At 45.2% G+C, this 14,294-nt stretch overlaps 1 protein-coding gene across 1 annotated transcript; it reads right to left on the bottom strand.

Moving 5' to 3' along the window:
- Positions 1-2,104: 2,104 nt before the first annotated feature.
- LOC104983228 (pregnancy-associated glycoprotein 1-like) lies at positions 2,105-11,301 on the bottom strand. Its single transcript, XM_010832674.1, has 9 exons — positions 11,201-11,301; positions 9,973-10,123; positions 8,873-8,990; positions 8,656-8,774; positions 7,281-7,474; positions 6,238-6,354; positions 4,435-4,576; positions 4,249-4,347; positions 2,105-2,557 (listed from the first exon to the last, which is right to left on the bottom strand). Exons 1-9 carry the CDS (start codon positions 11,299-11,301, stop codon positions 2,408-2,410), a joined length of 1,191 nt encoding a protein of 396 aa, XP_010830976.1. The 3' UTR covers positions 2,105-2,407.
- Positions 11,302-14,294: the final 2,993 nt, after the last annotated feature.

The raw sequence follows: 14,294 nt of genomic DNA, 5'->3' as shown, positions 1-14,294 counted from the left end.
AAGAAAGGCAATTCCAAAGAATGTTCATGCAATTGCACTCATCTCACTTGCTAGCAAGGTAAAGCTCAAAATCCTTCAAGCTAAGCTTCAACACTACTGAGAACTTCCAGGTGTGCAAACTGGTTTGACGAACCAGAAATCAAATTGCTAACATCCATTGGATCATAGAGAAAGCAAGGGAATCCCAGAAACCATTACCTCTGCTTCACCGACTATGCTAAAGCCTTTCACTGTGTGGACCACAACAAACTGTGGGGAATTCTTAAGGAAATAGGAGTACCAGATCACCTTACCTGTCTGCTGAAAAGTCTGTAGGTAGGTCAAAAAGTGGCAGTTAGAATCAGACACAGAACAACTGAAAGATTTAAAACTGGGAAAGAAGCATGACAAGGTGTACATTCTCACTCTGGTTATTTGACTTCTATATAGGATACATCATTCAATATGCTGGACTGCATAGTTCCCAAGCTGGAATAAAGATTGCTGGGAAAAATATCAACATCCACAGATATGAAGATGACACTGCCCTAATGGCAGAAAGCAGAACTAAAGAGCCTCTTGATGAGGAGAGGAAATGCAAAAACTGTCTTAAAACTCAACATTCAAAAATCTATTCACAAAAATATACTCAACATTCATGGCATCCTATCCCACCACATCATGGCATATAGATGAGGGAAAAGTGGAAACAGTGGCAGATTTTATTTTCCTGGGCTCCAAAACCACTATGGACCTTGACTGCAGCCACAAAATTAAAACACACTTGCTCTTTGGAAGGAAGAAAGGCTATAAAAAACCTAAACAGTGTATTAAAGAGGAGGGACTCACTTTGCTACAGAGGTCTATAGTGTCAAAGCTATGATATTTCCAGTAATCATGTACAGATGTGAGATCTGGACCATAAGAAAGGGTGAATGCCAAAGAGTTGAGCTTTTGAACTGTGCTGCTTGAGAAGATTCTTGAGAGTCCCTTATAAAACAAGGAGATCATACCAGTCAATCTGAAAGGAAATAAACCTGTGATCCCTGCTGACTCAGCTGAGGCATCTATTGAGGCCCTCCAGATGGGAAGAATGGATTCTTCCACTGCTGAAGTGCCTAACCATGGCAGCTCCATGCAAATAGTTTGTAGCTCCATCGCTGGAGGAAGCTCAGAAAGGCTGAAGGCTCTGTGTACCCTGGGTCCCCCGATACATGCTTTGCATTCTCCCCAGCAGCTTTGGAAGCCAAGAAAGGGGCATTCTGGAGCCTGGAGTAGTGGGATAGCTCAGGGATCCACTGGGTCCACCACTTACCAAGTAGGACTGGAAAGGACAGAGTAGGCATATGTGGCAGAGATCTGGTGACTGGGGTGTGGGAACAAGAGGGAACCAGCTCTGCATGGAGTACCTCACCCAAAATCCCCTGGAGGAGAAGCCCAGTGATGACATCATCTGAGATGGGATGAAGGGAGTCTATTTCATTACCCCTTATAATTCCTCTGATTGAAGAGGTGGTGGAGTTGGTGGGTCATCACAAACTCTTCCACTGCCTAGACCATTCCCAAGTCTCTATCCTTGGGGCTGCCTCTCCCCAGCTTCAGTCATGTAGTTGTGCAGGAAACTGATAAACATGTGTGCGGCTGGGTCAGGGCCAGAGACCATGTAAAGCCAGTCATAAGACCCCATGTTCCTGCCAAGATGGCTGATCTAAGGCTGTACATGTGATCTGAGGTGGGTCATTCAGAGAACACCCTTGAACTCTGATGTCTGCAATCTTCTTTCCTTACTAGGTGATGCTTTCAGGATTTAAAACCCTAGGGCAGATAGCTTGAACTCCCTCAAAAGGTGTAGAAGCCTTAAGGAAGAAAATTGCCAGGCTAAGACCATCAAAGTAGACTGAAGGGAAAGATCGAAGGTGAGAAAGTATTGATGACTTCTGATTTCTTGGGTCTAGTCACTGAGATCTTTGTATTTGCTCTGATTCTTGTATCCTGGATTCCCAGATCATTTCAACGAGTCTCCGTTTTCCTTGAAGCCAGTTGGAGTAGGGCTCCTCTCAATTTTGATTCAGACTTGGTTCTAGATCCTTCACTACCAGACACAAACAGAGTCAACCATTTGTTTCAGCACCATTAAGAGTGAAACCATTTATTCTTTATTGAGAACAGGGTGTAAAGTGAAAGTATAAGTGAAGTTGCTCAGTTATGTCCGACTCTTAGAAACCCCATGGACTGGAGCCCACCAGGCTCCTCTGTCCATGTGATTTTCCAGGCAAGAGTACTGGAGTGGGGTGCCATTGCCTTCTCCAGAGAATAGGGTGTACAGACCACCAAATACAGTTCACCAGCATCCTGGGCAGGAGTGCCCAAAGTGTGAGTGAGTGTGTGTTAGGAGTGGCCTTACTGATTCCTGAACCACTCCAAGCATTCACACTGCCTGTGCCAGGCCAATTCTGTCCTTTCTTCGATCAAAGACTGAGAAATACAGCCTCAGAAAGACGTCACCCAGGATCCACATCTCTGTAGATGAACTCTGTTGATGCCCTTTAAAGGCAGTAAAGCAGCGGCCTCTAGAATCCTGGGGGAGTCAGAGACACACACCAGTCAGCATGTCACCCTACCAGTGACTTCCCCCAAAATCCAGACCCAGCACAATTCTTTGCTTTATTTCCCTATTTTGGTAAGTATCAAGGGGTTTTCTCAGTAGCAGGGGATGTGAGAGTTCATCCAAAGCCAAATAGGGCCAAGACATGAGGTTGTCATGAGGAAGGGTGTGGTGAGTGGGGGACTGGAAGTTGGGGAAACAAAGGAATGAAAAACAACAAAGTCCTACTGTAGAGTGTAAGGAACTATATTCAATATTCAGTGATAAACCACATGAAAAAGAATAAGAAAAAAATATATATTTTTTATGTGTATACTGAGTCACATTGTTGTGTGGCAGAACTTAACACAACACTGAAGATTAGCCACACTTCAATATAAATTTTTAGAAAAGAACAAGTGTGTCCATAGTTCCCCTCACTCCCTGTTTCTTTTCTTCTGACTCCTGCTCCTTGTTTTCTCTGCAAAGAATGCTTCTTCTCCTCCTGCATCCCCACAATCCATACTTTATTTAAAAACTTTTTTTGTATTGGAGTATAGCTGATTAACAATATTCTGAGTTTCAGGTGGACAGTAAAGGGACTCAACCATATGTATCCAGGTATCCTGGTCCCAAGGACACCCCTCCTATCCAGGCTGTCATATAACTGAGCGGAGTTCCCTGTGCTAAAAGTAACTCCTTGTTGGTTATCCATCTTAAATAGAGCAGTTCCCACAACACATTCTTGAAGACTTAACTCAGGAACTCTGAGAAGCCTCCTTCGTCCCACAGTCACCCTCTGGACACTCCAGGCTTGGTTGGGTAATGTACTCTGGTTCCCCATCCCCACTGGTCAGTCCGTAGCCCTCATCACCCCTAGTAAGTCCCCAGTGCCCCAGTGCACATCACCTTGAGATGACATTTGCATGGAATCCAGTGCAGTTTTGCCTAGAACCTAGCAACCCTCCATATGGCTCAATGAGTTTGTGGTTTTAGAATTACTGAAATTTCCTCTGTTCCTCAAAGCCTTCTTTGAGCCCATCAGCCAGCTCTGAACACTTTCAGGGAGCTAACATGAAGCCTCCACCCTGTGCTGGGGCTTAGCAGTCACTGTGCTCCCTTTATTCACTTTAGTATCCAACCTCCCTACAGAGGGGTCTGGCATTTCAACTAACAAAGGAGGCACCTGGCTGGAGCAAGGGGAAGATGCAGCCGAGAACAAGGCTGACCATGTAATTTATCATCCAAACCAGGAAAAGTTTGAGAAGGGGACAGAGACTGTTAACTTATTCTGGGACATCACACTGGGACTGTCCCCAGCCATTCTCCTTGTAACATGGCCTATTTCAGGGACTGCTAGAGCTGAATTTCATGTTCATGCACCTACAGGTTCAGATTGAATTGAAGCTCTTTGAGGACTGAGGACCTTAGTGTTCCCCTCTCCTTGTGACTCCCACCATGTCATAAGGTGTGGCATCTCCATATTTATTTCAGGAAGATCAGTGTCGCACACAGCCCTTACTTCTCAAGTGATTGGTTTTGTGGGAGGCACTGGCCCAGCCACAGGGCTCAGCAGCATCTGCAATGGTGTGACATGACTTCCAGAGGGCACCCTCCTCCCAGAGCAGCCCAAGGGTTCCTGCAAGCTCCAGTTTGAGAACCAACCCTCAGTATTGTCCCCTCACCTTGAGGATGTAGGCTTGACCTGGCACTCGGTAGTTGTTGCTTTTGATGGTGAAGATAATAGAGGGTAGGCTATTGACCGCAGAACATGAAACGTAGTGCTGTTAGAGAGAGAGGGAGAGAGGTTGGCCCTGGAAATCCTTGTTGTGTGTGGAGACTGGGAGTGACCCTGGGGCATGACCCTTCACCTCAGAACCCTGTGGCGTGGCACCGATGAGCTTCCAGATGTTATTGACCAGTGTACTTGGGCCTACGATACATGATGACCCCGTGTCCACAAGGGCCTTGCAGCCGCCAGAGCAAGCAATAACCTTTCTTTTCATGGAGATGCTGAGAGACAATGGAAGAAAGCGGGCATCAAGGTCATTCTGAGTGTACCCAGAGTTGCCCCCTTCCCAACTGTTTCATAAACAGCCCTTCATCTGTTGCCCTCTTTTCATCTACTCTCGACACAGCACCTTTCTTGACATCCTCGAATGCAGTACTTGAATACACCAGGATCTTTTGTACCTTGACACAAGCTGGTCTTCCTTCCTAGAAGACTCCACTCCTCTTTGACTAGCAAATTTCTTCTCATCTTCCAGATTCCACCTTAATTGTATTGTTTTCAGGAAGCCTTTCCCCCGGTGTTTATCAGTCTCCTGTCTTGGTCACTCTCTGTAGACCCTTCCTCATGTCTGCTGCTGCTGCTGCTGCTGCTGCTGCTAACTCACTTCACTCATGTCCAACTCTGTGGGACCTCATAGAATGCAGCCCACCAGGCTCCACAGTCCCTGGGATTTTCCAGACAAAGTACTGGAGTGGGTTGCCATTGCCTTCTCCTCCTCAGGTATAGCATGTACCAAAGTCAAAATTCACTATGTGGGCAAGTCATTTCGTGTACATCTGCCTTCTTAGATGTGAGGGCGAGTTTTATTCTCCTTGGCTCCCTAAAGTGCCTGGCACACAGTGGACTCCCAATGATTGTCTGTTCAATGAGTGAATGAAGACTGAGAAAATAATAAGAAACATGCACAGAGCTGTATCTGATGGGGAACAAATATTGGGTCACACATGGAGTGAAGATGGAGATTCACAGGGGCAGCAGATTCTCATAGTAGGGGGAGAGAGGGGCTCCTTTGGGAGAGGGTGTCTCCCAGCACTGCTCCTACAACCAGCTCAGACCTTGAGACCTTGGCCAGGAAATACATGACTACCCCACAGAAACTCCAATGAATAGGTCAGCTTTTGTCTGAGGGCATCACACAGAATCCTATCAATTATGCCTCTTGTCCTCAGGTCACTCCTGGATCCCATCTTCCTGATTCTCTGTTATAGCACCTGTCCCACTGTGTGCCGAAGAATGTGGGGTGTCCTTTTTATTAGTTGGTTTCACATCTTAAGACTGCAGCCAAGCTCTCTCTACTGCTGGGTAGCTGCTTCCTAAGAAGACCGGGTTTCCCCATCTTCTCAGGACTGTCCCTGAGAACTTCCTATGTCCTAGGTAGCCCTGGACAGTCGGTCATCTTATCATAACTCTCTTCAGGCTGGTGAAATTCCCCCTGATCCTCTGTTCACCACACTGTAGAGTCCTCTAACCATGCTCCCCATCTCAAAGAGTGGTGGGTGCAGCCCTCTCCCAGCTGCACAGACCTCTCTGGACCCTTTTAGGACCCTTGTCAGAGCCTTGCTTGGAAGGCCTGGGGATTATGAACCCATAGGTTGTTTGTGTATCTATGTGCTTCTGTGTTTATTTGTATGTGTGTTTCTGTGTGTCTCTGTGTGTGCTTGTGTGTCGCTGACTAGCTATGCATGTTTTTATGGGTCTCTGTGTGGGTTTATATGTATCTGCTTGTGTGTTTCCATGTGTCTGTGTGTCTGTCTGTGTCATTAAAGGTGGTGTATATGTCTGTGTGACTGTGTGTCTGAGAATGTATTTGTGTGTGTCTGCCTGTGTCCATGTACAGTAGTGGGTGCATCACTTGGGCTGTCCCTCAGAGGGAGAGGTTTACCGGTCCATGTGTACACTCCAGTCGCCTGCTTTCATCAATGGTATCCAGTTGAGCTCTCCCTTGTAGTAGCGGTGGTCTGCCCCACCAAACATCACCACACTGCCCTCCCGCTCATCTCTGTAGAGAGAAGAGGGGTGGGGGGAATCCTTGGAGGACAGTAGCAATGGCACTGTCTGAGAACTGTGCTTGTCCACCCATCAATGCCCTAATAAGGTCCCCATGTACAGATGCAGAAATAGCATCTAGGAGAGATTGAGATCCAGACTGAGGTCGGTTACTAGCTAATGAGTGGCACAGAGGAGGTTAGAAGCTGAATCACTTGGCTGGGCTCCACCCGCTATGTCTTCTGAAGATGCCCTGGACCTCCAGTGACCTGAGTGCTCAGACACCTTCAGAGGGCACAGTGCTGAAGTGTTTTGGTTTCCCATTGTCCACCTTGTCATTTTTCAGGAAAATCAAGGCCTGGGGTTTCTAAGGGTGTGGGTTCAGTTCACCCAGAGTTGGCTCCACTGGCCTGTGACCTCTACTGTCCAAAGGGCCCCACACTCAGAAGGGACCCCATCTCTGCTCTCCCTGTCCTGAAATGCCTAATATTTCTTGAACAAGGTGTCCCACACTTTTGTGTCCCACACTTTCATTTCTCACTGGCTCCTACAAATTGGGTAGCTGGTTCTGGGCTCCCAGTGGAATGCTACTGAGGAAGGAAAGACATCCACCATCCTTCTCCTTCCTTCCTAATCAAATTCATAAGCAAATCCTAATGCCTTTTCCTTCAACTTGTTTTCTTTTGCCTTCCTTTATCCTTCCTCCTCACTCACCCACCGTAGACCATGTTACTGGTCTTGAGCCCAGGAGTAGGGTTGTGTTCCAATAAAATTTTATATATAAAACCAAGGGTGAAGCCAGTTGGGCCCTGGGGCCATAGTTATCCTGGGTTAAATTATCTCTCAGGGTACTTCTTTATCAAGTGTTCTATAATTTCTGTGCACCTGAAAGCATCTTACAGCTAATTTGGAGAAAGGGATTGTCCATGTCAGACTTACTTGCTCAAGTAGAAGGCAAAAACAGGTTCAGAAATGGCACCTTCATTCTTCAGCTTGTAAAAGATGGGGATGGCTCCAGAGGGGGATATGTTGGTATAGCTCAAGCCCAAGACGCCATCAAATCTCATGCCCTCAAACCCAGATTCTTCTAGGCATAGACCGAACTGCTGATCAGTACTTACAAGGTCCCCAATCTGTGGGAGAGAAGAGTATTCCCATTTACAGATATGTGAAGTGGGGCTAGGACTGGGCTGTGGTGCATTGCCATTAGATACTCAGAGAAGAACTGAGGCTGGGCTATGTCTTCGGTGGCCCACAGATGGTTAGATCAAGCTGGGAGGAGAATTTGGGTTCCATTTCAGAGAGGCTGTGTATTTTAAAACATCTGCCCCTCTGAAAAACACCACCTAGGTGAGTCAAATTGGCCTCGTGGCTTATGTCCAGGTGGGGCAACCAAGAGTCAGGCCAGGTGACATAGGTGCCACCTTAGGGAAAAAACCATCAAGAGCAAGATAGCCTTCTCTTTGGCATCACTGTGACCTAATGACAGGAATGGACTGAATTCTCTGTAATGTACTGAGGATTCTGCATCTGTCCAACACAATCTTGCTTGCAGGGTTCTATGAAATTACTGTCTGGGGAATTCACTTTTTGGGATATGTGTATATTTCTGTGAGTGTGTATGAGAGAGCAACAGAGAGAGGGGAACTACTCAAGTATTTTGGGGGAGGCAGGCCATAGGTTTATTAGATTCTCAATGGTCGTCTAGAGTGAGAACTCATTTATCAGGCCCCTTGACTTCTCAGGCCTCCAGTTTCCCACTATGGATACCTGAAGCCCTTGACTGCCCCCAAGGTCCACAGATCAGTTTTATTCTGTCCCCAAACATCCCACAGAAACTTCAGTCCTGAAAAGCCAGCCTAACTTTACCACTTACCACATGTGTGCCCTCAGCAAGGCCCTTGCTGTCTGCACCTCAGTTTCCACATATGTCTCATGAGCTAATCAGAGTAACTGCTGTGTGGGGTTGTTGCAGGATTAAACCAGTTATCACCTGAAAGTGCCTGGAACAGTCCGTGAATATAAAAGTGGGTGCTTTTATCCTTTTTTCTCACTCCCAGCAAAATGAACCTTGAACTGCTCATGGGCAGAGGAGCTGCAAGTCCACACCTCAAGCCACTCTCTGGGTTAGCTAATTTGTTTGTTTGTGTGTCACCACAGACACTGCCTCCCCAGAGACATGAACCTGCGGATAAGATGGCCAATATCTATGGGAGTTAGGCTAGGAAGGGTCCTGCCAGATGGTCCTGCATCTGTTTTTCAAGCAGTGGTCACTCCATAGCCAGTCCTGACTCAGCATTTGTAACACTGTTACCCGAACTGTGTCATGAACAACAAGTGCTTCAATTCTCCCAGATCCATAGGTGATCCTGAAGGTCCTCCTGCTAAGCCGGAAGGTAGAAGACTCAAGATGTCTGAACCTAACTTGTTTAGCTGCAGACACAAGAGATGAGTGTCATCAGGTGCCAAGGGTGGAAATAGGGTGGCAGGGCAAGTGAAGGATGGTCTGGGTAGGGGGTGTCTGTACTTACAACAGGTTGAGCTGTTGCAAAAGATGGAGGGCACCCACAACTCAGATGAGCCTGTGTCAAAGATAACCTGGAATTCCTGAGGGGGTGTCCCAATGGTGATGTTACCCACATAGAAAAACTACAGGGAGAAGGATAGAGTGAGTTAGTGCAGAACTGGCTACCCTCTATTCCCAAACTGATGCCTCCCTCTGGGTGTCACATATCTCTTGAAATCACTTTCTAACCACAGAGCAGCTCACAGACTTTGGTCACAGATGTATCTGCATTTGATACATTTTTCCTGTGCTACATTGTATGCAGGATATTGATTCTATGATCATCGTTGAAATGGCACCTCCTGCATGGGAAGCCCAGAGGCATATCCACTGTGCCTCCAGGATTGCTGGACACCCAGGGAAGTCCTGGTGCCTTCATTTGAGAAGCTCTGTCTTCTCTTCAAACCCAGCCTTAGCACCCGCTTCTCCAGGAGGTCCTTCTTGATCAACCCCAGCCACTCCCTCTAAACTCAGACCACATCCAATCAACAGCACACAGTTGACCCTCTAATTTGACATGTGTTTGCTCTTTGCCTATCTCTCAGGCTAGTATGGGAATTTTTAAAGATATCTTGAAGGAAAAAATAAGCCCTTTTTCTAATCTAAAAACAGGAACCACAGTGATTCTTATGGCCATACTCAGAATACAGGTTCAGTAACTTTTTACTGCTGTGGTTCTTGCATCTGTGGCAACTGAATTCCTCTACCTGGGGATTCACAATTGCTTTGCAGTTGGTTCTACTTTTTGATCAGTGATGGTTCACTCTTTATCTATAACTGAGTGGCTCACTTAGTTCAGAAGGAACAATCGCCCTCAAACTAATGACACATCTTTGACACATAAATGGATGTTTACCTGCCACTTGGTAATTGCGAAGCCAATCAAAGACCAACAGTTGAGGATGAGAGTGCCCTCTCCTATGGGTGGGGTCCCTGTTTTCCAGTGTATCTGCCTCATGCAGGAACCCCAACCCCAACATCCGACCTGGCACCTCCAGATGAGCCCCAGTGCTAGGCTAGAGCACCAGGGGGCGCTGTGGAGCACCATGCTCCCAAAATACTCACATCCCTGATGTTTCTCAGCGGGTTAATAGTTAGATTTGAGCCACGAAAAGAAATCTGGGACAGTCTGTAAGCATGCTCCTTCACGAAATTGTTCAGCATGTTTTTTCCACTGAGGGTTTTTGTCATGGTCTTCACTCTCCTTAGAGGTATTCTTTCACCGAGCATTTGACAAAGAAAACAAAGAAGATGCTACAATTAGCTGTCAGTTTTAAGGTATAACTGTCATTGTTATGGCCCTGTGTATTTTCTAGTAATTTTTGTTAGGCACATTATTATCAGAATTTTATGCATATACCATGGCAAAGACATAGATTTGAATACAGGTTCTGTTCTGCAATCTTGGGTAAGCCATATGACCATGTGGTGTCTCAGCCTCCCCTTCGGTAAAATGGTGGAATGTAACAATACAAACCCTCCAAATAAAATATCTTGGGGATAAGTTAAGTGATGGTTATAAGATACCTGATAAATAGGAAGTCTCAACAATGACAGCCATTAGCATTGCTGTTGCCATCTCACTCATTCCTTCTCATAGAACCTCAAGGAAGGAGGTAGAAGGGGGACTTTTATCCTCTTTTACAAGGGAGCAATTTGAAATGCAAGAGGTTTCTGAGTTGACTGTGTTCACACTGCTTGTCTGATATAAAACAGGGTAAAACTGTGTATCTTTCTCCAAGTTAAAAGAGAAGAGAGAGTTGAAAGAAGAATCCAAGATATAGGGAACAAGTAAGGGAAATTCAGAGGCTTGAGAAGGAAGTAAGAGTCAAATGAAAAATTAAAAGAAAACCACACAAGGAAAAATACCCTCACAGTGACTTCCAAAGAGATGGAGAGATAAATGACAGTGATACAGAGATGCAGACATAGACATATACACACTGCTGTAGACCAGGAAAAAAGAGGACATGTTGATTAAATGTAGAAAAGTGCTATCCCACAGAACCACATCAACATCTGCATAGACTATGCACTGAACAGTTGCAAGGAGTTGCATTTTCAATAGGTCATGACATGACTGGACCCCAAGATTTGTGCAACCCAAATCTACACCAAGACCTTGGGATCCACAGTTCCTCTAGCAAGTTACTTATCAATAAGTGAGAGTTGAACTTTAAGACTCTTAGGGAAATATTCCATTCCCTTCTAAACCTGATGGCTGGAAGAATAACCAGATGAAAAGAAAAATCCGAGAAAGGAATATGATGTGACTTACAGTCCCCATACTTACTTGACTATGCACTCTGAGAAGGCCACCAGCCCGAGGAGCACAAGCCACTTCATGTTTCTTTCCTGGCTCCAAGTACTCAGGGAAGTTTGGGTTCTTAGCATGTAGTGGCGACCAGGACCCGCTAGTTATATATCCTCTGACTTACCCTAGTTTTCCCTTTTAGGCCACTAAAAGATCTGAGAAAAACACAAAGGTCTTGATAAAATCTTTACCTTCATCAGTGTCCTTGGTGAGTGGCCTTTGAAGCTTTTCAGAATACAGAGAATTGAAGTGTAATCTCTTCTTTGAAGCTTTGCTGGAAAATCAAACTGATCTGCATGTACACCTAAGAAGACAGAAAACCTTGCCTACTTGGAGAAAAAACTGCTAAGAACATCATGAAAATGGATACTAGGGGCCATGCTTGACACTTGTGGTTTCATGTCATCTTCCTAGCTACTTCATTAGATATGCATTGCTGTCTTCATTGGAGAGGACATTGCTAGGAGGATAAGTTGTCAAATGGCAAACTGAAGAATTCACGGGCAGCCCAGGGTCTTACAGCTGACTTTAGGTAGTGGGTCTAATGGGAGACATCAGGGGCACTTATGATGCCAGTCTGCATCAAAGATTTAGGACACAGCAGTACTTCAATTGCATGGTTTCAATATTGGAAGAAATGTCATATGCATCCACAAAATATTTTATACCATCCAGCAACTGTACAAGGAAGAATTGTGTACTAGGCTCTGGGTTAAAGGCTTCAAAGTCAAAGTTGATCAAGACAAAAGTAGTCTTTATCTTAAGAGAGCTAAAAGTCTAGTTCTCACAAACTCATGGCCCCAAGAGGCAGGAGATACGATACTAGGACTAGGTTGCCTTGTTGGAATCTGGGCATCACAGGCCTTACCACTGGGAGCAGCCTTTCCTCCACTTCACACATGCTGGAAAGCAGGCCTGTTGGCCATGTTTTCAAGAGAATCAGAACTTTGGATTTATATGTACAATCTACTGATTTTAATGTTAGAAACTAATTTTTTTCCCCTGAAAAAAAGATTGGGAACAAAATCTCCATAGCAATGTGCTGGAATCAGCCTTCAGTCTCTGCAGGTTTTTGTTTCTGGCCTAGAGTTGGGAGTGCAGTGGGGACAGAGAGGAATTTAATTCTTGTTGGTTGATTTTAAAAGAGACTGAATGCATAATAAACATGCTGGCTCATTGAAAAAGACCCTGATATTAGGAAAGATTGAAGGGATGAGGAGAAGCTGAAACAGAGGATGAGATGGTTGGATGGCATCACCAAGTCGATGGACATGAGCTTGAGCAAGCTCCGGGAGTTGGCAATGAATAGGGAAGCCTGGCATGCTTCAGTCTATGGTGTTGCAAAGAGACCGACACAACTGAAGGACTGAACTGAACTGAACAAATTGAGAGCAAAGACTAATAAATCTAATTGCATCAAATTGTTGATTAGCTACCTAAAACAACACATTACTTAAATGGCTTTAAAATTCAGACTTATGACTCTCTATTCTGCTTCATTCTGTACTCTAAGGCCAAATTTGTGTGTTACTTCTGGTATTTCTGGACTCCTCCTTTTGCATTCCAGTCCCCTATAATGAAAATGACTTCTTTTTAGGCTGTTAGTTCTAAAGGTCTTGTAGGTCTTCATAGAACTGTTAAACTTTAGCTTCTTCAGAGTTACTGATCAGGGCATAGACTTGGATTATTGTGGTATTGAATGGTTTGCTTTGGAAATGAACAGAGATCATACTGTCATTTTTGAGACTGCATCTAAGTACTGCATTTTTGACTCTTTTGTTGACTATGATGACCTAATCCATTTCTTCTAAGGGATTCCTGCCCACAGTAGTGGATATAATGATCATCTGAGTTAAATTCACCCATTCCAGTCCATCTTAGTTTGCTGATTCCTAGAATGTCTATGTTCACTCTTGTGATCCCTCATGATGTTCACTAGAATGTCTATGTTCACTCTTGTGGTCCCTTATGATGGGATTAGCCTCTCACTCTTTTTCTCTGTCATTCTCCCTCTTCTTCCTTCCCTTCAACCACCACATGTGAGAACACAGCAAGAAGAGAAAGACTGATGCAACTCAAGAATGTCTCCGCTGGGAACTCAATTGGCCACCATCTTGATGTTGCATAATCTCCAGTCTATGACAACCTGTGGGGCTAAGAGATTAGTTTTGCAGTTATTGATGCCAAATGATGAAATATAGGGTTCATGACACTCTTCTTTCTTATATTTGTTATGTTTGAAGTTGTTTTCCAGTAAGAAGTTTATAGAAAGTTCATTTTGAATTTTCTATCTTAGTGATATCCTGAGGAGCCCAAGATAGCAGATTCAGGCAGGTCCCCAATGAATGAGTGGTTGAAGGACCACAGGCTTCTTACTCCAACTCATCTTTTGTCATCTGAAAACTGTCCCCCATACCTGACACCCTTACCACCCCATACCCCCATCTGCATCTCCATTCCTCTGCTAAGCTGAGTCATCTAGCTGGAGATGTGGATGATTCAGGACAGGGTCTGGAAACAGAAGGAATGCAGATATTTTTAGAAAGAATGAACTGGAAGACCCATCTTGGTTTTCCCTTCTTTAGTGCCATCTGCAGGTGAGGGATTGGGCCTAGGTAGGGAGGGAGCCACAAGTGGGACTGCCTAGATATCTACAAGTGAAGGGAGGAGGAATTCAGAACCCAGTAACCAAGAGGGGGGCAGCTTGCACAGGACCCAAGAGGGAAGGAAGAAGCACTGGGAAAAGAATAGTGCCTACCTGAGGGCCAGACCTACCTGAGCCTTCCAGTTACACTTGGAAGTCACATCCTTCCTGCTGAAATTCCTTCTCCAGATGTGCACCAGCAGAGCTGTACTCACTGCTAATGAGTCACAGGGAGATTGACAGCCTCCCCCAGAGGCCCTTTGATTCCACTCTAACTGTGGGTATTGTCCCAAGCCAGAGAGCAAATGGCAGGTCATCCAAAAGATGACCTACTTTAAACAGTATTTAAAATACTACAAAATTTGCCTAAGAGTCCTGGAATATCTAATTCCCACAGTTTTTTTTTTTTTTTTTTGGGGGGGGGGGGGG

Source organism: Bison bison, unplaced genomic scaffold, assembly GCF_000754665.1.
Source record: "Bison bison bison isolate TAMUID 2011002044 unplaced genomic scaffold, Bison_UMD1.0 scf7180017862121, whole genome shotgun sequence".
Taxonomy (NCBI): Eukaryota; Metazoa; Chordata; class Mammalia; order Artiodactyla; family Bovidae; genus Bison; species Bison bison.
The sequence above is the reverse complement of the archived record's forward strand: the minus strand, read 5'-3'. Positions and strand labels throughout refer to the sequence as shown.